A 24,156-nucleotide genomic window follows, 5' to 3' on the forward strand; every position below is an offset into this window, starting at 1 on the left:
AATGTGACCTCAGAGAGCAGGAAGGGGCTTGCCCTGGTTCCAGCAATGCAGGGCCCAGGACCGTCTTAAGGCTCGTCTGGCTGGGTGTGCTGCGCAGGGCGGGCGGAAGAGGGTGAGGAAGGGCTCTCTTTTCTAGCCGTTGGATCTCTTAAGATGTGAGCTAACACTTGGGGGATTTGTGTGATCACCCACAGAGGACATGGAAGACACTCAACCTTTTACAATCTTTACTAACATACATGTTCCCTACGTGGGGCCCTCCTACTCCGTTAGCTGTGTGGGGCCTGAAGGCCTCACCCCAGGTCGCCCTGCGGTGCGTCTCGAAAGACTCTACCACACACCCAGGCACCTTTCCATCCAGCCGTTCGCTCGCCAAATATTTATTGCACAACCGGTAGGCACCGGACCCTGTGCTGGATGCCAGACATGACGCAGTGAACAAGATGCCCTCAGAGGGGCAAATGCCTGGTGGATTTGGGAGCCCAAGGCCCAGGGGGTAGCAGGCTCCCCACAGAGAGCCAGCAGGTCCCCGCTGAAGCCAGACCTGAAACAGGACAGACCCTTCCCCCTCCGCAAGCAGCCCCCTGGGCAGAGGCAACATTTGGGGAAGAGACCGCTGGGTAGGAACACGGCCTGGAGGCGTGGCAGGGGCTAGACTGGGGCTCCTGGTGGCTGCGGGTCAGCGTACGATGGAAATGGTCTGGTCGGCCACCGCAAAGACTGGGAAGAGGGGCCCCGAGAAGGGCGCGCGGTGGGCGTGGAGCACCGTGCCCGAGGCCGGCTCGTAGAAGAGCAGTTCCTGCGCCTGCAAGTCTAGAAGCACGCCCAGCTGGCTGGGGCAGCGCAGCAGCCCCAGGGGCTCGTGCTGCCCGTCGTGTGAGAAACGGAACTCCTGGTCGTAGCGGGAGAAGACCCAGGAGAAGGTGTTGTGGCCCAGACGAGAGTCACTGCCGGAGCCCTTGCGGGGCAGCTGGCCCAGGGCTACACCCACCTTATAGGCGCAGCTGTTCTGGACGTTCACCATCCAGATGTGCAGCCCAGCCTGGAAGGACGTGGCCGCGAGGGCATTGGGCCAGTGGTCAAAGCGCTCGGGGGCATCTGCACAGGCCTTGGACTTTTTGGCGTTGAAGGTCAGGGTCCTTCGATCATCTGACAGTTGCAGGAAGGGGCTGACGGTCCTCTCGTCGATACGCACGTCCTCCGTGCCTGCCAGGAAGAAGTCTCCGAGTCACCCAAGGCCCACCCTCAGCCCTAACCCGGCCCTATCAGGCTGCAAAGGGCTTCCTCCCTACTCCCTGGCAGTGAGCTACCTCGCACAAGCCACTTCCTCTCTCTGAGCCCCAATCCCCTCATCTGTAAAATGGGGATCAGTCGGACTTATCACAGGGTGGGCGTGAGGATCTGAAGTGCCGAGCATTAGTAAGTGCTCACCAGGTTGTGGCCATGACGATAGTTCTTACTAGTCTGAGACCCTCATGTGTAAATTGGAAAGAGGGCCCAGAGGGAAGCAAGTTGCCCAAAGTCACACACCTAGTTGGTGGCAGGGCAGAATGAAGACCTGGCATTTTGTTCCCATATCCAGCAGCCAGCACTGATCAGAGAGCATTCCCGTTGAGCCTCTCTGTGGCCCCCAGATGGGATCTGTCCCTGGGGCACGGCCCCTGGGAGCTAGGAAGCATCAGATCTGTACTTTGCAACAACTCATGAAATGGGACTGCTGGCAAATCAGGCACTCTCTGATAAGAGAATCCAGAGTGGATGAGCTAGAGCTTGAACTCAACATTGAAGGCTGACACACAAGGGAGGAGGGCTAAAAATTGAGGAACAAGTCAACCCATGATCCTAATCTCTCTGTGAATTGTGCAAACACTCCAACCTAGGGCACAGAAGCTGCCACCTAGCTTGGGGGGTTCTGCTTGGAGAACTTCTGCACTGAGTGGGCATCCCTGCAGGGAGAAGGGCGGGCCGCATTCAGCCCCATGGCCTTAGCACGGAGCACAGTGCCAGGCCATAGCCGGCCTGAGTCAGTGTCTGGTGAGGGAGTAAGTGAGGCAAACCTAGGCAGCTCAATTCTCACTCCACATGCCCTCCAGCACTTGTACCTTCTTAAAGAGAAACTCGGTTTCCAAGAAATAATACCAAGCTGTCCCATTCGGGCAGGACAGAGCTGGGACTTACACGAACTGGATTTTTCTTAGAGCCCTCAGAGCAGTTTGGTCTGGACATAGGAAGGACCCAGCTTCCCCAAGCCTGTCCAGCACCTTGGCTTTATGAATGACAAGCCTCATCTAGTGTCACTGTTTGCTTTAGCTGCCATGCCAGGTGTTCTGCTCCCCGGTGTGACCCAGCAGCACACCCCAGCCAGCCACCCAGTTGTTTCCATTGGCATGGGCCCTAACAGTTCCTAACCTGAGAGGGACCCAAGAACCGCTGTCACCCAGAGCTGGGTAAGGAGTGGGCTCCGAATGCACTTCTCATTGAAGTTTAACTTGTCCGAGTCCTGGGGATCCAAAATGCCCTCTGCCTCCTCGGTCCTTGTGGAGGGGAGAAAAACAAAACAAAAAACAGGTTCAGGAACGTTCTGGAAATGGATCTGGATCAATATAGGATGATGGGAAAGGGACAGGAGTAAAATCATCTTCCCATGAGGGTGATACCAAGATTGGCAGCCAGGCCCCACACAAGAACCCCCTAAAAGGAGGCCTGAGCCAAACAGGAAGCTGGGCTTTCCCCTTGTGCACCCCCTCCAGTGGCTTTAATTCCAGTGAAGCAGATAATTTCCAGGGAGGTAAATACTTGGTGCCAGTATTAGAACTTGGAGTTGGTCCGCTCTGTGGGAGAAACAACCTGCTGGGTCTCTAAGTTAGCAGCAGAGCAGGGACGGGACCTGAGCCACTCATGCACCAGCCTTTCCTCCCCCCCCCTCCCCCGCCCCGTCCTATGTGGTGAAAACCCCGCCTCTTTCCAAAACCTACTGCAGCAAAACCTACTGGTTCAGTAAGAAGGTACAGCCACTCCTCTGCTCTTAAAATGCAAATATCCTTGAGGGATCCCACAAGAAGGGACTATCAGTTATCATCCGAACCATAAATTGGTTCCAGTGCTTTGCTCCCAATAGCCACCTCTCCTCAGCTCACAGGGGCACTAGGTTGGGCTGGAGGAAATATAGGAACAGAAGATGCCTAGGAGGGGAGAATGACCATTTATTAAGTATCCAGTTCCCTCTATTCTCACGTAATCTTTGCTATAACCTGGGAGAGGGCTGTTATCCCATTTGACAGGAAAGAAAAGAGATTCAAAGAAAGCACTCAGCTAAAAAGGGGAGCTGCGTTCAAGTCCTGACTCCAGGCAAAAACAGAACAAATCCAGCCTGGCATCCAGGCACTGTTCAACGTAATTTTCCCCTTGATTTAAAATGAAAATGATCAAAGCGGTATAGGGCAAAATAAGGGTTTGCCAAGGAGCTTTGCAGATCTCTGAACTGGGTTCTGAGAGCACACTCTTCCCCTAATTTCCTGACTCTGCCCATAATGAAGGAGCAGGGAGACAGAGTGGGTCACATCTCATGGATACAAGCTCTTTGCAAGACTGCCAGTGGCTGGCCTGGATTGGGAAGTGCAAGGTGAACAGAGCCCTAGAAACGCTGAGAGCAGGCTCTGGTAACAAAGGCTCTTTGTGGTCAGGACAAGAGAGAGTCTGTTGCCACTTTCTCGAAGCACTGCATCTGGGGTTGGAGGAGCCCCAGCCATCAGGCGGGGAGAAAAGAGGAACGCATGTTGGCAGTGCTGAGTCAAGCCAAGGCAAATCTGAGGCCAGCTGCAGACGCTAGAGTCTAGACAACCAGCTGGTCCAGCACCTCATGGTTCAGAAGGGAAAACTCGTGGGGATGCCTGGGTGGCTCAGTCGGGTAAGCATCTGCCTTCAGCTCAGGTTATGATCCCAGAGTCCTGGGATCGAATCCTCCATCTAGCTCCCTGCTTGGCAGGGAAGCCTGCTTCTCCCTCTGCCTGCCGCTCCCCCTGCTTGTGCTCTCACTCTTGCTCTCTCTGACAATTAAAATCTTTTTAAGTATTTTGTCGTTATTGTTATTTTAAAAGGCTAAGGAATAAATTCCAGATTAAATCAGGAATTCCAGATGGATCAGGAAACAAAAAACATAAAACAAAAACCACACCAAACACCGTTAAGAACTTTGCAGGCACAACTGGCAACATTTGAATATGGACTGTATATTAGATAATAGTATCACATCAACAGTAATTTCCTGAGCTTAATAGTGACACTATAATTGTGTAAGAGATGGTCTTTGTTCTTGAAAGAAAGATGCTGAAGTATTTAGACCTAAAAAGTCTCACTTTCTGCAACTTACTCTCAAATAGGGTAGAAACAGTTAGTGCCACATATTCATTTGTTAAATAGAAAGGAAGGAAGAGACAAACAGACCAAGAAAGAGAGCAGATGTGGCAAAATACTAACAATTAGAATTTCTAGGTGAAACTCCTTATACTATTTTCCAATTTTTCTCTACATTTGAAACATACCAAAATAAAAAAAAAATGTAAAGATTAAGTTTTTTTTTTTTTCAAAAACCAGAACAGCTTAAAATTGAAAACAGGATGGTTTTAGAGGAAGATGAAGAAGATAAAGGAGAAAGAGAAGACTAGCAGAAGTGTGGAAAGATTAAGAGGGGAAAAGTAGGAATAAGCCAAGCCTTTAAAGGAAACCGTAAAATAAAGCTGGGTTCATCCACACCAGGGGAGCCTTCACAGACTTGCCAAAGAGTGAGGTAAATCTATACATACTGATACGGAGAGATTCCAAGAGAGCCTGATAAGTTATAGAACAGCAAGCAGTAAAACAATCCCTAGTGTGTTAAAAAATATATATATATTTTTAGAGGTCGACAAGTCCAATCATACTCTCCCGTGACCCCACAAGATACATCACTGAGTGTTAAAGCTGATCACCTCCAGGGAATGGGCTTGGGAAGGGAATGGGGAAAAAAAAATTCTCCTAAGTTATCTCTACACCCAGTGTGGCGCTTGAACTCACAAACCTGAGACCAAGAGTCACATGCTCTACCCACTGAGCCAGCCAGGTGCCCCAAGACATTTTAAATTTTCAGTGGTTTTATACTGATGGCATTGTTTTCTCTTTCTCCCATGCACATGTATTACTGTTGAAATTTAAGTATAAAAACAGCTAAGAAGAATGGGCTGTGCTCCCCAGATATAGCTCTGAAATCTCTCACAGAAGCTGCAAGAATTTAATTTCTTTGCCTGGCAAATTACATCCTCTTGGCCACTTCCTCGGGCTCTTGGCTCCCAGCCTCTCAGGACCTAGGAGAGCCTGGTGAAGTGCTTTTATTACTGCTTCATTAAAATGCAAACTGTGAGCGGTGGTAATGCACACCTAGGTTTCAAAGATTCTTTTCTCAGGGAAAGGGGGACTGAGGCAGAGAAAAGGGTGATGGGACAGGTGTGGGGTGTGGGTCTGCGCCCCAGCTATGGGTCGTAGGCAAGTCCCTGCCCTTCTTTGAGCCTCAGTATTTTCATCTGTAGATGGTGGGGGAGGTGTAAAACACTCCAACAGGGGGACTAGAGATTTTGTAGCAGGATAACATTTCAGAAAGCCCTTGGCAAGCCTCCCATTGCTAAGTGTTTCTTTTATGACCCCGGCCCAGGGATCTAAACCAGGTCTCCAAGTTAGGCGCAGGAAGACCTCCGTCCATGGCTCTGGGACAGGCGCACAGCCAGACGGCACACAGTGGGCTTTCTCCCCAGACCAGTGGGGCCTGAATGCCACGGACTAGTTACAGGCCTTTGGGCAACGGTCTGCACGTCTGCCCAGGCAAATGACCGGGCCATACTCACCTCTCAAAAATCTCCTGCTCCTTCTGCTGTAAGAAAAGAAAACAGAGTCAGGCTGGGGACCAGGAATTCAGCAGGAAGTCAAGACTTAAGTATGTTCGACTGGCAAGGAGGGTGCCATGTGGGCAATCTCTGGGACAAAGCATTCTGTTCCTGCTTTAAGACCCCAAGCAAAGCTCTCTGGGCTCTTCACACAGCTCTCACCGCACACTGGGAATGGATCGCCTAGATCACTGGCTCCCATACCCCGGGGCATCCTGCGGTTCCCTCACAGGACCCCGTATTTACCAACTCCTCGCCACCCCCGCAGACTGCCAGCTCTGGGATGGCTGGGACGCTTACTGATTCTTCTCCTGCGACCGTCCCAGTTTGGGACAGAATGTGCTCTGACGTGGAAGCTGTGGGACCCGGTGAAGGCACAATCTAGGGCAGTGATGGAAACTGCCCTACTTGAATGGCAGAACAGCTCTGTTGTTCCGCATTCTGATTTCTCTGCTGGCATATTTCCTCACATGTCAGACTGTCCCGTTAAAATCGCAAGCATCTGCATCTCTATAGAAAGTACTCTGCAGGGATATGTACCAAAGTATGACCCACGGTTGTTTCTGGGCGGTCCGATTAGGGATCCCCGGGCTTCTCCCTTCCTCCGCTTCTGAGCCCTGTCTCTAGCTCCCCACTTCCTTCAATGTAGTGGCTCTTCTTTACCTGTCAGGCACCAGCTTTGAAGGTACTTCATTCAGGAAGCTGCCCCTCACCCCTGCCACCTATAAGCCTGGACTGTGGGGTCTCTGTCTCCCAGTGATGTCTTCTACCAGAACACATAACCCTCCGCTATCAGTTTAGGTATTCTTCTGCTTTGGAAGGCTGTGAGGCGCTAACAGCTGTATCCTGTCACCCCACCCCAGGGCACAATGGCTCATAGTAGACACTCAGCAAATATTTACTCACTATTGAAAGAATGGTTAGCAGGTGCCAAAAAAAAAAAAAAAATCCATTTAGTTTTATTCCCCTTTTTATTTCCTTGCCTCATCCCTGCTCTGAATTATCCTTATCTACCCAACTCCTACCAATACACATTCTGGATGTTTTAGACTTCGGGGTGTCTGGTCCACTGGCTGTGTCCTCACTCCTGCCTGACTTACAATCAGCTGGAGGTCATCCAGATGGGTGAGCATGGCCACCAGGCTGGTCCGGATGCTGTCGAGCTTCTGCAGCGCCTCAGTCCAGTGGACTCGCTGTGTCAGGATGCTCTGGTGGGCCCGCTCCTCTTCACCATGCACCTGTTCCAGCAACCGCTGCTCCTCGCTCTCACACAAACTCCTCACCACACCTAGCCTCTGGATGACCAGTTCCCGTGCCGCGCTGGCCGTGCTCTGGTGAGGGATAACACAGGGAATCAGGTCCTAGCCAAGCCCCAGTCAAGATTAAGAGGATCTGGGCTCAGTAGGAAGGAGTGCTGGGATTGATTAGCCATGTCTGGCACAGGCACAGTCGTGGAAGGAACAGTGCTTATGCCATCCCAGCCTTAAGAGTTCCCAAATATGGAAGAGAGGAAAAAATGACATGGGAGGAAACCAGAGAGGGACACAAACCATAAGAGACTCTTAATCTCAGGAGACAAACTGAGGATTGCTGGAGTGCAGGGTGGTGGGAGGGATGCGGTGGCTGGATGATGGACATTGGGGAGGGTATGTGCTATGGTGAGTGCTGTGAATTGTGTGAGACTGGTGAATTACAGACCTGAACCCTTGGGGCAAATAATACATTACCTGTTAATTAAAAAAAGAAGAAGAAGAAGAAGTTATACCTTCTCAAAAAAAAAAAAAAAAAAGAAAGAAAGAAAGAAAGAAAAGAAAAAAAGGAGAGTTCTCAAATATGGTTTAGGGTAAAGAAATGTGAGATTCAGACATCCAGGTCGTATCTTAGATTTAGGATCACAGAATGGAAGAGCTGGGCACGGTCTAGGGACCAACTAGAACTAATTATTTCATAGTCGAGAATACCAAGGCCAAGGGATCAAGGTCAGAGAATTAGAGAATTACAGAGTGAAAGACCCTACAAAGTCTTCCCCATCAATAGGATCCATGCCAACAATAGTCCAATCAATATTCTGATTATGTCTGAATGAAAAAAATCTTCTTTCCTAAATCTGTCCATTCCAATGGCTTCCGTGGTAGACTTCTTATTCATGCCGGAGGTATGCCATCCCCTCCGGGTTAGCTAACATGGCCCTCCTAGTAGTCAGCACAGGGTCTAGCACACAGGAGGTCCTCAAACAGTCACTGAATGACTGAGGGGAAAGTTTCCTCTGATCAAGTCAAAAATCTCTTGGGAGCGCTCACAGGCCAAGTCAGGGACAGAGCTGGGACTAGAACCCAGCTGTTTGGACTCTCAGTCCAACACGATTCTCTTTCCCCCAGTGCCATCTGACAATTGATCCTCCCCAAATGTCGCATGAAACACCTGCAGTCTTGCCAGACAAGGGAGAGGTAGAGCAGTCTCTTTTGTGCCGAATGTCAAGGAGAGCCAACAGCTTTCTTTGTGCCCTGCCCGTGCAGACCCGCTTTGTACAGTGAAGGGGGTAATGACCCCTGCTTTACAGAAGAAACTGAGACCCACGATTTGCCCAGGGGACAGGAAGAGAGTGAACCTAAGTGGCCTCAGTGAACCCACGAGTTAGTTCTGACTCCAACTTCAGTGTTCCCTGAGCCAACATAAAACACGAGTTAGGAAGTTAGGCTTTATTTTTTTTAAGATTTCATTTATTTATTTGAGAGAGAGAGAGAGAGACAGTGCATGAGGGGGAGGGGAAAAGGGAGAGGAACAAGCAGGCTCCCCACCTAGCAGGGAACCAGACATGGAATTCCATCCCAGGACCCTAAGATCATGATCTCAGCCAAAGGCAGAGGCTTAACCCACTGAGCCACCCAGGCGCCCCAGGAAGTTAGGCTTTAGAGACAGACAGTGCCTAGATTTAAACCTTAACCGATCCACTTACTTTCCATAGGATGCTGAACACTAATCTTCCCTATGCCTCAGTTTTCTAATCTGCTAAATGAGGGTAATGATAGTACCTACCTTATGAGATTATTGTAGAAGATTAAATGAGTTAATATATACAAAGTAAACAGAACAAAGCCCAGCACAGAAGTGTTCAACAACATTAGCTATTGTTCTCTCTATCCCACCTTGCTGCTCACCCACAGGGGTGGGTGTCCATAGCCACATCTGTACTACGTCTGTGAGCAGGACCAAGAACAGACGCCGGCCCAAGATGCAGCAGACACTCTCTCACTAGAAGACTGTAATCAATTTCAACACATTTCTCGACTCATTCCTGGTAAAGCGCGACAGAGAAAAAAAAAATTTCCTTTTCCAAAGATATGCCAGAATAAACTAAACAGTATCCTAAAACAAAGCACAGAGATGCTGGAAAAATAGCCCAAAGCATCCTTTTAAAAGTCAAGCTGCTCTGGCAGCTAAGTAAAGGAAATCCCCTGGAGTCCAAATGTGGAAAGGAAACTGAAAACCGGTGTAATCCAGAACTCAGACTCTATTGCCCTGAATGCAGCTTGGCATTTATTTTAGAATTTTACACTCCTCTAAACTTAAGAGCCCAGTAAAGACAGAATTATATGGAAAAATAGACAAATCTACAGCATGATATGAAATTATAAATGCTCCCTGCCAATGTTCAGTAAATAAAAAATTAGTAGATTTTTGGTAAAAAAAAATTTTTTTTTTTGGTAAAAAAAATTTTTGGTAAAAAAAATTTTTTTTTTAGATTTTGGTAAAAAAATGGTAGATAAAAAAATTAGTAAGTATGGAAAAGATCTGAATGTGAAACATTTACATAAAGTGACCATGCTTTAGGGTATAGAGCAAGTCTCAACAAATTTCAAACAACTGATATGCAATGAAGTTAAGTTAGAAATTACTGGAAAAAAAAAACAATGATAATTTAAAAAGTAAAACCATACATTTGGAGATTTAAAAAACCTATTTCCAATAACACATAGTAAAATAACAAATCATCATGGACATTTAAAAATACTTATAACTGAATGAAAATATCGTATCACATTTGTGATGGAAATATACGGCTTAAATGCTGACCTTGAGAAAGAAGACAGACTACATTTAATAGACTGTTCAGCCGAGGGAGTTAAATAACAATGGCATATATCTCCACCCCCAAAGAAATCGGAAGGAAAAAAATTATGAAGATAAGAGGAATGGATGGCTACGGGCGCCTTGGTGGCTCAGTCGGTTAGGCATCTGCCTTCCCTCTGCCACTCACCCTGCTTGTGCTTTCTCTCTGTCAAGTAAATAGTAAATAAATAAAATTAAAAAAAAAAAAAAGAGGAAAGGACACCTGGGTGGCTCAGTCAATTAAGTGTCTGCCTTCGACTTGGGTCCTGCATCAGCTCCTTGCTCAGTGGAGAGCCTGCTTCTCCCTCTGCCTGCCACTGCCCTTGCTCGTGCTCTCTCTGTCTCTGTCTTTCTCTGACAAATAAATAAATAAAATCTTAAAAAAAAAGATAAGAGGAAATAATAATGAGTTTTTTTTTAAGATACAAAAGAGGGGTGCCTGGCTGTCTGAGTTGGAAGAACATGTGACTTGATCTTGGTGTTGTGAGTTCGAGCCCCTTGGTATAGAGATCACTAGAAAAAAATAAACTTTAAAAAGAGATACAAAAGAGAGGATCAACATACTAAAACCTGGTTCTTTGAAAAGACTAACAAAATAGACAAGCAAGTGGCAACTTTAATCAAGATTAAGAAAAACTTAGGGGGGCACCTGGGTGGCTTAGTTGGTTAAGCTTCTGCCTTTGGTTCAGGTCATAATCTTAGGGTCCTGGGATCGAGCCCCACCTCAGGCTCCCTGCTCAGCAGGGAGCCTGCTTCTCCCTCTCTCTCCTCCCCCACTCCCCACTTGTACTTTCTCTCTCTCTTAAATAAATATCTAAAAAAAAAAAAAAAGATTAAGAACAACGTTATGCCATTAACTTTAAAAATAGACAAAATACATAATTTATCTGAAAAAAATTACTAAAACCAAAGAAAAAGAAAGAACCCTTTAGTCATGGTGGGAAATGAATCAGTAGTTAAAATTCACCTGCAAAGGGGTGCCTGGGTGGTTCAGTGGGTTAAAGCCTCTGCCTTCGGCTCGGGTCATGATCCCAGAGTCTTGGGATTGAGCCCCTCATCGGGCTCTCTGCTCAGCGGGGAGCCTGCTTCCTCCTCTCTCTCTGCCTGCCTCTCTGCCTACTTGTGATCTTTCTGTCAAATAAATAAATAAAATCTTAAAAAAAAAATTCACCTGCAAAAATAACACCATCCCAGCTAGTTTCACAGGAGGTGTCACCAATTATTCAAGGCACAGATAATTCCAGTCTTAACACAAACACCTCCAGTGGAAACAGAGAGCTCCCAACTCATTGAATAAGATTTATAGAACCTCAACACCAAAATCTGATAAAGACTACGCAAAATATGAAATTCATACGCTAATCTCACTCTTGAGTATAGACACAAAAATCCTGAAACAAACACCCAAAACCCCAAACTAAGATTAGCAATCCAACCTTAGAAATTTTGTATAAGGGTAACATAAGGGGAAGGAGAGGAGGGAGCTCGGTGTTAAGAGGGTAGCACGAGGGACCCTTACAATGGAACTGTTCTCTATCTTGGCTGTGGGAGACATCACACGAATTTACATGAGATAAATCTGCACAGAACTAAATACACACACACACACACAGACGAGTGCAGGTTAAACTGCTGAAATGTGCATAAGGTGGGTTGTACGGATGTCAATGTCCTGGCTATGATACTGTACTATACAGTTAGGTAACCTGTAATCATTAGGGGAACCTGGACAAAGGGCACAGGGGATATGGCTCTATGATCATTTCTTACAACTATATGTGAATCTACAATTACCTCAAAATTTAAAGTGAAAAAAAAAAAACTTATGATCAAGCTTACTAGAAGGAATTCAAGATGGTTTAGCATGTATTAATGTATTGTCATGTTTGGCAATTGATTGATGGGGAATAAAGCATATCTATAAACTGACCAATGGCATCATTAAGAACCTGCAGCAAACACGATAAATAATGGAAAATAGAAGCAATCAGAAGAGAACTTACACAAGCTCTGCCCATCACCTACCCATGTATCTGCACGTGCGCCCCTACACTCTGCCTTCCGTTTCAGCGCGTGAATGCCCAGGCTCTTAACTCCAGCTACCTCTCCATTTCCCCCTTTCTCCTTCACCATTAATTGTCTCCTCTCTACCAGACGATGCCTACCAGCATACACAGAATAATTTCTCCCATCTTAAAAATACCTTCTTGATCCCATACCATCCCCCCCGACTATCATCCCATTTCTCAGCTCCTTTCTTACAGCAGAGCTCCTCAAGTGTTGGCTGTGCCAACTCTTGCGAATTACTCTTCTGTTCTCTCTGAAACCCACTCGGATCAGACTTCCACTCCACCACTCTACAAGACACTCCCTCCATCATAATCTCCACTGATGAACCTGTTTTTCAATCCAATGGCCCACTCTCATTTCTCACCTTACTTAACCTCTGCAATGTTTGACACCCCACCTCCCTGAAACCTCTTATGTGGACGCAACATCTTAGCTTGACTCCTATCTCATTCATTGCGCCTTCTTGGTCGACTTTGCTGATTCCTCCTATCCTCATCTTCCTCTTCCTCTTTTTAATTTCAATGTGGGGCTCCAGCTCATGACCTTCAGCTAAAGAGTCCCAGGCTCCTCCGACTGAGCCAGCCAGGCACCCTCCTTCTATCCTTCTATCTTCTTAATGGTTAACCGTGCTCTGGAGCTCCGTCCTTGGATCCCTGCTTTTTTCTTATCTATACTTAATCACTTAGTGATCTCATCCCTTCCTGTGGCTTTCAGTTTATATCACTCATTTATACACTCAAGGAATCTGTCTTCAGCCTAGCCCTCTCCCAACTTACACATATCCAGCCACCTCTTCAACATCTTCCCTTGGATATCTAACAGGTGTCTCAAATTTAACACGTCCACATCTGAACACCTAATCTCCTCCCCTGTCAACCATCACTCTACATGTGGTCTTACCCCACCTTGGTAAATGGCTACCTCATCCTTCCAGTTCTCAAATCAAGGCATTTAAAGAAAAAAAAAAAAAAGTTAACGGTTATCCTGCCCCCCCTTCCTGTACCTTTCTCTCTTGCCTACATCCAATCCATCAGCAAATTCTGCTGTTTCTCCCTTCAGAACAAACACAGAATCCAGACACTTCTCACCATCACTCATGTCTAAACCACTCTTGTCTTTCACCTGGGTTATGACACCAGCTTACTAATCATTCTCCCTGCTTTTACCTATGGTCACTTCTCAACATAGTAGCTAGTCTTCCTTTTAATTTTTAATTTTTTTAATTTTTTAATTTTTATTTATTTTTAAAGACTTTATTTTATTTATACGGCAGGGAGAGAGGGAGAGATAGTGAGAGGGCTAGCTGGTAGAGAGAGAGGGAGAAGCAGGTCCCCCACTGAGCAAGGAGTCGGAGGCGGGTTCAATCTCAAGACCCTGGGATCATGACCTGAATCGAAGGCAGACGTTTAATTGACTGAGGCACCCAGGTGCCCCACTGTGTTCCTTTTTAATCTTAAGTCATATCATCTTACTGTGCACAAAAATTTCGAAAGACTTCCGACTTTACCCAAACTAAACGCAAAGCCCCTGTATGGCCAGCGAGGATACTATGCAGCTCCCCCCATACCCTGCCTCTCGGACGTCACCTCCTGCTGCTTTCTTTCTCTCTGCCTCCAGCTCAGAGGCCCCCTTGCTGCTCCTCCAATGTGCCAGGTGCACTCCTACCTTCGGGCTTTTGCACTTGCCATTCCCTCTTTCTAGAACTCTCCCTCAGATATCTGGTCCGTTCCCTCACCTTCTGTAAATTTTGTGCAAATATCAACCCTTACTTAGGTCATTCCCAATCACAGCGTATGCAATCACAAACCCCGTTCCCAACAAGCACGTCCCCCTTCCTGTGCTGAACTTCTCCATAAAACCTTCGACCTTCTGACATAGCATGTATTTAATTATTGGCCTTCCCCTACCCATCCACCTGCCCCGGCTAACGATGTAAGTTTCAGGAAAACAGGAATTTCCATATGTTTTGTTCACTGTGGAATCTCGAGCACAGAGCACAATGGTGCTTGGTATGTGGTGGGTGCTCACAGACGTTAAACGGCGAAACACTGTGAGTGTACCCTTTGAAGTCTGCATCTGCTACCCTTACTTCTTTTGATATTGTACTGGGGCCATAGCCAGCGCCATCAAGGCGAGAAAATAAAAAGGATGAAGAAAAAGAGTGAGAGTGAGAGAGAGAGAGAGAGAGAGAGGGGAATGGTCATGCTAAGAGACGCAGGACTGAGCACAGAAGAGCTGCCTGGCTTCTTGGCAGCTTCTTCTTTCCTTCAGGTTCTTAGAGGCTTCTGTATCCTGCCAGGAAATTCCCTGTTTTTGTGCAAGCTAGTTCAACTGGGTTTCATTCTACACAATCAAAAGAACCTTGACTAAGACCGTGCCAAGCCTGCACCATTGTCCATGCTGGGGAAGGAAGGATGGCATGTCCTGAAAGAAATCCACAGTCCCGACCCGTGAGGGGCATAGCTGAGAGTGAGGAGGTGGCAGTGGCAGTGGGGACAACTGGATAAAGGATCGGCAGAGGGGGGTTGCAGAAGGAGCACTGGCCTGGGAGTCAGAAGATCCAGGCCCTGGATCTGACTCTAGCAGGAGGTTGTAGACCCGGGGCAAGTCAGTTAACCTCAAGGTGACCCATTTCCCCATCTGTCAATAGAACTGTAACTGCCACCTACTGCATAAAGATTGTCGTAAAGAACACTCCACGTCCAAGTCCAGAGGTTATTTTCTAATTTAGGGGCTGACCACTACATACTCAGATGGTGGAAGAATGCTACCCTTCCTGATCCTTTACCCCAAAAAAGTCCTTTTCCAGCAGTATTTGCCCCAGTGTGGTCCCAGGAATCGTCTTCTCTGCCTGGATGGTAAGAGTACAGCTCAGAGAGATGGGAAACCGACCTTCCCGGGCATCCAGCTTTGCTAGTAGCACAGTGAGTCTGTGAGGTTGGGAAGGGATCCCAGACTGGTCCACACTCTGGAGGCTGGAGTCTTATCCTAGGAGGAGTCCGGAGCATAGGAGAAGGAGAACTACCTACCACCGCTCTCTGGTTCTTCTCTGGCAGGACCTCGGCGACATACTTGGTGATGCTGGCACTCAGAATCTGCAGCCTCTCACACTGGTCCACGATCCTGTTCTGCAATGCAAAGGACACCCATGGTGTCTGGTTCCATGTTGATCCATCCACTCCATCCCACCATCCCAGTGATCTCTCCCCTCTTATCCCACCTCAGCCACTTGCACCCAGGGTCACATCCCAGACCTTGCTATTACTGAGAACTATAGCACTCTCAAATTCTTCATTTAAGGGGCCCACACCCTGCCACTTCTATCCTTCCAGATGACTAACTCTAGATTCCCCAGTCCAACCATCCTTCAGCTCAGCTGAGGCCACCCAAACGTTAGTCTTACCACTTTTCTTTGTTGTTTTTTTAAAATTTTTATTTATTTATTTGACAGACAGAGATCACAAGTAGGCAGAAAGAGAGAGAGAGAGGAGGAAGCAGGCTCCCTGCTGAGCAGAGAGCCCGATGCAGGGCTCGATCCCAGGACCCTGAGATCATGACCTGAGCTGAAGGCAGAGGCTTAACCCACTGAGCCACCCAGGCGCCCCTAGTCTTACTACTTTTCAATGTCCATCACCCACTCTGTGGCTTCAGTTCCCTCCTTCTCCTAAAATCCGTGGTCCATCACCATAATCACTTTCCTGCACATGCTCTCAGCGTTCCTTCTGACCCAGCTCCCTGGCTTTCCACACCTCAGCAGAAGAACATGGCTTCTCAAACTGCCCTTCCCTAAGATGTCCCCATTCTTTAGCAATCATCAACCTCCTTACCCCAACCCCACACCCTGGGGTTACTCTCCAAGCCGGCACGTGTTTAATCCCTCAGTGAGTCCTATCAGCCCTGACTCGGCAGTTCCTTTCTTTTCCTCTCTCTCTCTCTCCTCTGGCCACTTCTGGTCACCTCTACTCCTATTATTCTGCCCAGACAGCCATTATCTCTCACAGGAGAGAAATTAGGTCCAGTCACGTCCCTGCTCCACACCCTCCAATGGCTCTCCAGCACACTCACAGTGAGATCAAGCATCCCACTTTACCCAGCAAGGCCCTGTCTGATGGGACTCTGCCTACTGTGCCAATGTCACCTCCTAGCACTCTCCACACTGGCCTTCTTTCTGTCCCATAAACACACCAAACTTGTTCTGACAACAGTGTCTCTGCACCTGCTGCTTCCTCTGCAGCCAGCAGTCTTCTGGATATATAAAGGGGTATAGCCACTTATATGCAAGTCCCCTCCCCCACTCCATTCAGGGTCACCTCCTCAGAAGCCCTTCCTGACCACCCTCACAGCCCATTCCCTTACTTTGCTTATTTTTCTTTCTTGCATTTATCACACCTCTGCCTGTATATTCTGGGTGTGTTTCCTTGTTTTGTGTCTTTCCCCCCATGGCTGGAACACGAACACCATGACTTTAACTTGTTCGCTATGGGCCACTACCTAGAAGAAAGTTTCTTCTACACATAGAGGCCCTGGATAAGTATTTGCTGAATGAATGAACATCCACTTCTGGGACCACAAGAGGTGCCACGGTTCACATCGGCCAGAGCTGGGTGCGTTCCCCCAGGGGAGCAGGGGAGACTTTTAGAAATGAAAACACTGAAGCCCCCAGAGAGGTGACTTGCCAGGCCCCTGCTTTTCTACTCCATTTCTCCAGGAGCTTGAACATGACTCCTTCCTAGCCAACAGCTCCTCCATGGCTTCCCCTCAGAGCTCTGCCCCGGTTCCGTCTGCCAAAAGGCAGCTGGGCTCCTCTTCTAGGAGACCCTTGCAAATCCTTCCCGCCCCACAGTCAGGAATTCCATCTGATGCTTCTCTGCTCCAAATACTGAGTAAAAGAACGGAGCTGCTTCGAGGAAGCTGTGATCAGCACACACCGGAGGACGAAGGAAACCCAGTGTAACTTAGAAAAAGCGACAGGACAAGAACCACGAAGGTAAGAGAGAAGTTGTGAATGCTGACCATCTTGCCCTGGGGCAAAATTTCTTTGCCACTAGAGGGATCACCGAAGGAGTATGTAAATGTCATAAGATACTCAAAATTGGAGAAAGAAGAGAAGGAAAGAAATTCCTCCCTCCACGCAAAGAGGTGAACATACTTAGGACCTCAGTAGGGTTCGGAGAAGACACCCCAGACAGAGGCATTCCGAATCATGCACCTGCCCCGACACCCTGCCCCAGCCTTCATGCCCTTCCACCACTAGGATTCTGCTCTTGTGTCAACTTTTTTTTTTTTTTAAGTTTTTATTGCATTTTCACACCCATTCACACCACTTCCTCCCTCCGCTGAACCAAGAGGTGGTTTTGTCTGACCAAGTTAATGATTCCCTTGGTCCAGTTCCTGAATATTAGAATCCTTGGAGGAGTGACCGGTCTGCTCTGGGCCTCAGTTTCCTCATCTGTAAAATGGAGGTAGGCTATCACTTCCAAAGTTTGGTCCGAATGGAGTGAGATGATGGACGTTGAAGTGCTATGGCACTTGCGAAGTTTCCACCATTACGCAAGTTTATCACACCACATTATCTGAGCCTATTTTCCTCACTACTATGGATGATGGGTAGCGGTGACAGGTAGGACCAGCCAGGAGCTTTCGGGTGTGTCACTGAGTAAGCGAATCCCTCCTGGCCAGTCAGCTAGGTGTGTTTATTACCCTGCAGTCTGAGTCCCCAGGGAGAGCCCTCAGGCCTCACAGGTGGGCAGAGCACTCGGGTGAGGTTGGGCAAACCAAGCGGCTTAATCAAATTGCAAGGAAATCCCCAGGAACCGCAACTAGGCTGGAAGGAGGGAGGAAGACGCAGGGTAACTTGGACTCCCCAGTGTCAGATCAGGGGCAGGTGGTGATGACGGTGACAGCTTGGAGGTAACTGGAGTGGAGGTGAGGAGGAACTCTAGGGGAAGAGATCCAACAAGAACCTCTTGAGATCCACCCCACCCCCTCCGTTTACCCAGGTTGAGCCAGTTTGGAGTATAGTCAAGGCCAACCCCGAAAGGGAAAAGAAATCACCTCACCGGGAAACCTGAAGGGTAGACGGGGGGGAGGGGCTTTGAGCCCAGGGGCTGAGGAGGGAGGAGGGCCGGGCTTTATCTCAGGTCAGCTTCCACCGGGGCAGGACGTGGGGCACACGTCGTCCCAGGACGTGCAGCGGCCTATGGCCCAAGGCCAGGCCTGGCTCTCACCCCTCAACAGATGCAACGGAGGAAGAGTGGGCAGCTGGATCCGCCACTATGTGGTAGACTACAGAGCATTTCCCCCATAATCTTGGGTCTCTCGCACAACCACCCCAATAAATGCGCGCTATTATTGCCCTACAGATGAGGGCGCTGAGGTTCTGAGACTTACGAGACTCCGAGAGAGGTGGGGAGGAGGCGGGATTCGAACTCACGTCCCCACGACTCCAAAGGCCCCACCCTTAACTGCCTAGTTCCACGACCAGCACCCCCGCAGGGCCTGGGCCCCGGACCTGCCGCCGGGTCCCCGCCGGGTCCCCCTCGGCGCTCCGCCACGGCGTCCCCTCCCTTCAAGAGCCTCCCCTCTCCTCCCCCCGCCCCGCCTTCCGGCGCCCCCGCCCGCTCACCCGCAGCTCTTCCGCGCGCTCCTCCGCCCGGCGGATGCGGTGGCCCCGGCAGCGGCCGCCGGGCCCCGCGCAGGCAGCGCACACGGGCCGTCGCTCGGAGCAGCAGAACCAGCTCAGAGCCTGGCCGTGCTCGGGGCACAGCGGCCCGGACGGCGGCCCCGCGCTCTCCGCAGACATGGCCGAGCGCCCCGCGCCGCGCGCTCCACCTGCCGCAGGTGACTGCGGGGCGGGGCCTCCGCGACCCCGCCCCCGGGCCCCGGCAGGCGGCCGGGCGCGCTGGCCACCCCGGCTTCCTGCCCGCCTGCCCTCGCGGTCGCCGGGTGGGCGCTCGCCGGGACTCCCGCGCGGGGTCCGCCGGCCTCAGCCAGCTCTGTGATTTTTCTGCTGAATTAAGTCGCCATGTATGCGTGTTAGTTTTAGGACAACCGTAAAACTCCGAGTATTAATGTGACCGTAGCAAACTTAATTGAGCACTTATTAAGCGCCAGAATTTTGGTAAGCGCCTTAAAGCGTTTTATGATGGGCTACAACAGCCCTTTTTGACAGGCAGCTCTCGACGAGTAGCTTGCAGATAGGTTCTGGTGTTAGGCTGCCTGGGCTCAAATCCCTGCTCACAGGCAGCGCACCCTCAGTGGCCTCAGCTGTAAAATGGGGATAGCGTCGGTACCTGCCCCACAGACTTGTGCTGTGACTTAAATGATTAAACAGGACCCGGAGCACACACAGCGGCTGCAATTGCTGAGCGTCTGTTAATAACGCAAGGAAAGTACTAGTATGATCCCCGTTTTTATGGAGGTTAAGAAACTTGCAGGGAGTCACAGTTGCTAATTGACAGCAATGAGATTGGAATTCAGGCAGCTTGATTTGTAGCTAATATGGTTAATATTTTTTAATTGCATATTAAGGTGCAGTGAGGAACATCTGTATTAGGCTGATTTCCCCGAAGTATTTACAGCCAAATTTTCCTCATTTGAACCTTTTTTAATAACGAGTATTGATTAAAAAACCTAATGCATGTTTATTGAACAAAAGGGACTATGCAAATAAATACATCGATGTAACACCCATCCCCAGAAAAAGCCACTGTGGATAAGTGCTGGAGCTGCCTTGGGGCTTTTTTTTCTTAGGATCTCGTAAATCAGTGTAAGCCCAGATTAAACCCTCTACTGGGGCTCCAGTCCAGCCAGCCTGGGCATACAGGGAGAATGCTATTTCCCAGTCCCCAAATTCTATTTTAGAAGGTCTTGGCAGAGGCCTGAGGAGAGAACTCAGCCAAAGGGAGAAGGGGCCAGGCCTTGGGGGTCAGAAGTTATTCTAAATTCACCAGGAGTGGACACTTGTGAAAACCCAACCCTAAAGAGAAGCAGCAATGCATCCCGCAGCACTTGGGGGCCGAGGCACCTCTACCCCAAGGTCCCTCTAAGTGACAACTGCACAAACGGTAGAGAAAGTTTCCCTTCTGTCAGCGCCTGCAGCTTCAGCCCTTGAGGGCTAGGGCTGCTGACAGCCCCAGAGCTCCTCCCCTTAAACCACAGGACCTGGGTCTGATCATTTAGTTCCTCTGGGCCTCAATTACCCCATCTCTAAAATGGGAGTGAGGATACTATATACCTCTGAGGGCTGCTTCAAAAATTAAATGAGGTGTTGTCTGAAAGTGCTGAGTTTGGATGTATAGTATACAGTAGGGGCTAAAAAATGTTTTATTGTATGTGTGAGGCTTTGTAGCAGGGTTTCAGAATGTAAACAATGTAAAGTTCTTTGGCAAGGGGAGTGCAGCATTCCTGGCATCAAAAGTCGTTTCTAGTGGGAGGGTGAAGGCTTCATACTCTCTTCTGGGGGCGGGGCTGGAAATGGGCCACCTTAACCAGCAATTGTGGTTAGAATTTTTTGTTCTAAGAGCTGGGCATGGGAGGGCTCTTAAACCTTCTGGTAAGAACAGGGAAAACAGAAGTGATTTTGTGTGAAGGAAAAGAGATTGTGGAGAGCACGGGGAGGAGTAGGGGTTAAGGTCCTTAGGGAAAGCAGGGCCCCTTCACTGGGTGTGCCCCTGGAGCAGGCAGTGGCCCTCGAGGGCTGGAGTCAGGCAAGCAGGAAAGTCACCAGAAGAACTTCCAGGCAGAGGACTAGGAATTGCCAGGGGCTTAGGTGGAAAAGGATTTACTTTTATAAAGTGGGGATCATTGGTTGCTGGTTTGGTTAAGTGTCTGCCTTCAGCTCAGGTCATGATCCCAGGATCCTGGGATGGAGCCCTTGCATTGGGCTCCCTGCTCAGGGGAGTCTTCTTCTCCCTCTGCACCACCCCACCCCCACTCTCAGGCTCACTTGTGCTCTCAAAAATAAGTAAATAAAATATTTAAAAATAAATAAATAAAGTGGAGGTCATCTGTACTGCTACTCAGGACTGAAGCATCAGCCCCTTCCCTTAAATGTGCATGTGCCTGACACAAGTCCCCACCAGAAGCCTCTGGATACTCAGAAACTCCCAAAAGATGGCTCTTAGGCTTTGTCAGGCTTTGGAATCACCCAGAGTCTGGGGACTGTTGGGGGAGAGGGAAGGTTAAGCATTCACACTTTCTGATAAGATTCTCATCCACTAATTCTGGGGTGGAAGGAGGAATATGCAAGTGTAGCAGTTGCCCTGAGGCTAGACCACGAATGAAGTTTCTGACTCCTCCTGGAAATGCTGTAAGGCAAGGGGGACCCTTTAGCAGGTGGTGAAATCTATTCCAGGAGTGAAGAGCAGCTTTAAACAAAAGGAAAGGTAAAGAAAGAAAGATAGAAAGAAAGAAGGAAGGAAAGAAAAAAGAAAAGGAAAAATAAAGAAAAGAAAAAATTGCTCCTTGTACAGGTTTTTTTTTTTTTTTTTGGTCTGTTTCATTTTCATAAACATGTACACGTGTAAGCACTGGGGAATGTATTTCCTATTCAGAGGGTCAAAAAGTTTAAAAGCTGATGCTCTAAAGTGACCTCTGGATCCTTGGTGGGAGTTGGGAGAACTGTACTTGAACTTAAGGGCTTAGGCGGAACACCCCAAGCTAGGGACAGAGAATGGACACTTTTGTTATGTTGTATTTGTTTTTAAAGATTTTATTTGTTTATTTGACAGAGATTACAAGTAGGCAGAGAGGCAGGCTGAGAGAGTTGGGTGGGGGGCAGGCTCCCTGCTGAGCAGAGAGCTGGAAGTGGGGCTCGATCCCAGGACTCTGGGATCACGACCTGTGCCAAAGGCAGAGGCTTAAACCCACTGAGCCACCCAGGTGCCCCTCTTTTGTTACATTTAAGTCATTCAACAGATTTATTGACTGTCTACCTATGTGCCAGGCCATATTTAAGATGCCGAGGATACAACCATAAAGGAGAACAAAGTCTACTCTCTTGAGCAAACAAAATAAACAAACCGGCATATAATGCTGGGAAGTGAGAAAAGCTGTATGAAAACATACTCGGGCATACAGAGGGCTTGAGGGAGGTGCAGATCTAGAAAGAGCGATGGAGGTCGTCTCTGGGAAGAGTAGCACTACCACGGGAGAGAGCAGCCAGCAAACCATGAGAAGGTCTAGGGAAGGAGCTCTCCTAGCGGAGGAACTAGCAAGTGCAAAATTTTTTTATGCCTTGAACCCTGCTTGCGCCCTCACCAAGGAACCATACAGAATTTGTGTTCTGAAAAGGTGCTACAAATATATAGATCCTCACAAACATGGTAGAGGAGCCTTTAGCCCTTATGTATGAGGTAGGTGGAATGTGTCTGGGACTATGTCCAGGATTCTGTTAGGCTGCAGGCTTGAGCAGTGGGAACCTGAGCAAGGCAGAAGGGCCCACAGTGACCACCAGCTGAATGCAAACAGGCTCCGTAAGTGACCCACCTCAGGAGACCCCTAGGCCCTAGCTGACCAATGGGCTACTCACAACAGGGCCCACATTCCCATACCTCCTTGCGTGTCATTAACTGTAGCCCGTACCCCCCCCCACCCCCCACACCCCCCACCCCACCCCCACCCCCACCCCTCCCTGATGCTCTCCTGCAGTGTATTCAAAAAACTTCTATCTCCTTTGTTCTGCCCTGGGTGAACCCTTTCACCACCCGCCTCCACCCAATCAGTCACCCCACAGAATGTGTTTATTTTGACAAAATTGGGACTATCTGTACATTCTGCCCTGTAACCAGACTTCTCACTTGTCTATTTCTGCTATTTAGTTTGGGTTGTCCTTTTTTTTTTTTTTTTTTTTTTAAACTTTTTGGGTAGTGATTATTTGGGAAAGTCTGTTGGAAAGGACTGTGTCTCCCTGGCCTTTACTCTCCCTCAGGCCTGCTCTTCAACCGCAGACCCAGCCGTCCTCTGCCCGTCTGGCGGGAGGCCCGTGCCTATTGCTGATCCCACCTCGCCCTGTCCCCATGACTCCTTCCTCCTTAGACCCTGAGGCCGCCAAAGTCTCTGGTGACAGGACTGGAAGTCATCTGACCTGGGCTTGTACCGGTTCTTGTAAGGAGTAGCAAGAGGACTATCAACACTGTGGCTTCTTTTCTGTGTGACTTTCTTTGGCAGAAACAGCCTCAACTGTCACCTTTAAGAGGGGCTTGGCCACCTGCCATTGTGGAGAAACTTAGACCACACAGTTCTCATGTGATTAAGTCCAGGCCCCCGGGGAGAGAGTCCTCTCTGCTTGGGTCTGACCAGTCTGGACAGAATGAGATCAGTCTCCAGGGGGCTCTTAGGACCATCCCATTTCACAGGAAGGACAATATCAAACTGGGGAGGTTAGGGAGAGAATAACCAGCTCAGGAGGTAAAGAGCCAATAATTAAGATTATGCAAGGCAGGGTTGGAGGTGTTGGCAATGTTAGGCCGAGTGAATGAAAAATGAGAGTTATTTTGCTTCCATCCATACCAATCTACCTTGTGTCTTTTTTTTTTTTTAAAGATTTTATTTATTTTATTTGACAGACAGAGATTACAAGTAGGCAGAGAGGCAGGCAGAGAGAGAGAGATAGGAGGAAGCAGGCTCCCTGCTGAGCAGAGAGCCCGATGCGGGACTCAATCCCTGGACCCTGAGATCATGACCTGAGCCAAAGGCAGCAGCTTAACCCATTGAGCCATCCAGGCACCCCTTACCTTGTGTCTTAATTGGCTGTCTATGATTGTGGTCTTTTTGGCTGTTTATTCAGAAATATTCAATGTGGGGCATTTGGCTGGCTCAGTTGGTAGAGCATCTTGATCTTAGGGTTATGATTTGGAGCCCCATATTGGGTGTATAGATTACTTTAAAAAATAAAATATTAAAATTTTATTTATTTATTTTGACAGAGAGAGATCACAAGTAGGCAGAGAGGCAGGGAGAGAAAGAAGAAAGAAGAAGAAGCAAGCTCCCTGTTGAGCAGAGAGCCTGATGTGGGGCCCGATCCCAGGACCCTGAGACCATGACCTGAGCCAAAGACAGAGGC

At 48.6% G+C, this 24,156-nt stretch overlaps 1 protein-coding gene across 2 annotated transcripts; it reads right to left on the minus strand.

Annotated features, from left to right (window-relative positions):
- Nucleotides 1-346: 346 nt before the first annotated feature.
- Nucleotides 347-18,954, minus strand: BSPRY (B-box and SPRY domain containing). Of its 2 annotated transcripts, none has more exons than XM_032307734.1 (6): nt 18,718-18,954; nt 15,122-15,220; nt 7,013-7,243; nt 5,874-5,896; nt 2,410-2,534; nt 347-1,206 (listed from the first exon to the last, which is right to left on the minus strand). In XM_032307734.1, the coding sequence occupies exons 1-6, from the start codon at nt 18,892-18,894 to the stop codon at nt 680-682; spliced, it is 1,182 nt and encodes a 393-aa protein (XP_032163625.1). In that variant the 5' UTR covers nt 18,895-18,954; the 3' UTR covers nt 347-679. The 2 variants fall into 2 exon arrangements, with proteins under 2 accessions (XP_032163625.1, XP_032163624.1); XM_032307733.1 differs by having other exon boundaries at nt 5,874-5,899.
- Between the last annotated feature and the right edge of the window lie 5,202 nt (nt 18,955-24,156).

The sequence above is a fragment of the Mustela erminea genome, chromosome 12 (assembly GCF_009829155.1).
Source record: "Mustela erminea isolate mMusErm1 chromosome 12, mMusErm1.Pri, whole genome shotgun sequence".
NCBI lineage: Eukaryota > Metazoa > Chordata > Mammalia > Carnivora > Mustelidae > Mustela > Mustela erminea.

What these genes read in the sequence shown, in the direction of transcription:
- BSPRY (XM_032307733.1), bottom strand. Translation starts at nt 18,894, where the DNA reads ATGTCTGCGGAGAGCGCGGGGCCGCCGTCCGGGCCGCTGTGCCCCGAG. An exon ending in AGCGCGCGGAAGAGCTGCGG is followed by an intron (nt 15,221 to 18,717) that starts GTGAGCGGGCGG and finishes TTTGCATTGCAG; the next exon opens with AACAGGATCGTGGACCAGTG. An exon ending in AGAAGAACCAGAGAGCGGTG is followed by an intron (nt 7,244 to 15,121) that starts GTAGGTAGTTCT and finishes ATCCCTCACCAG; the next exon opens with AGCACGGCCAGCGCGGCACG.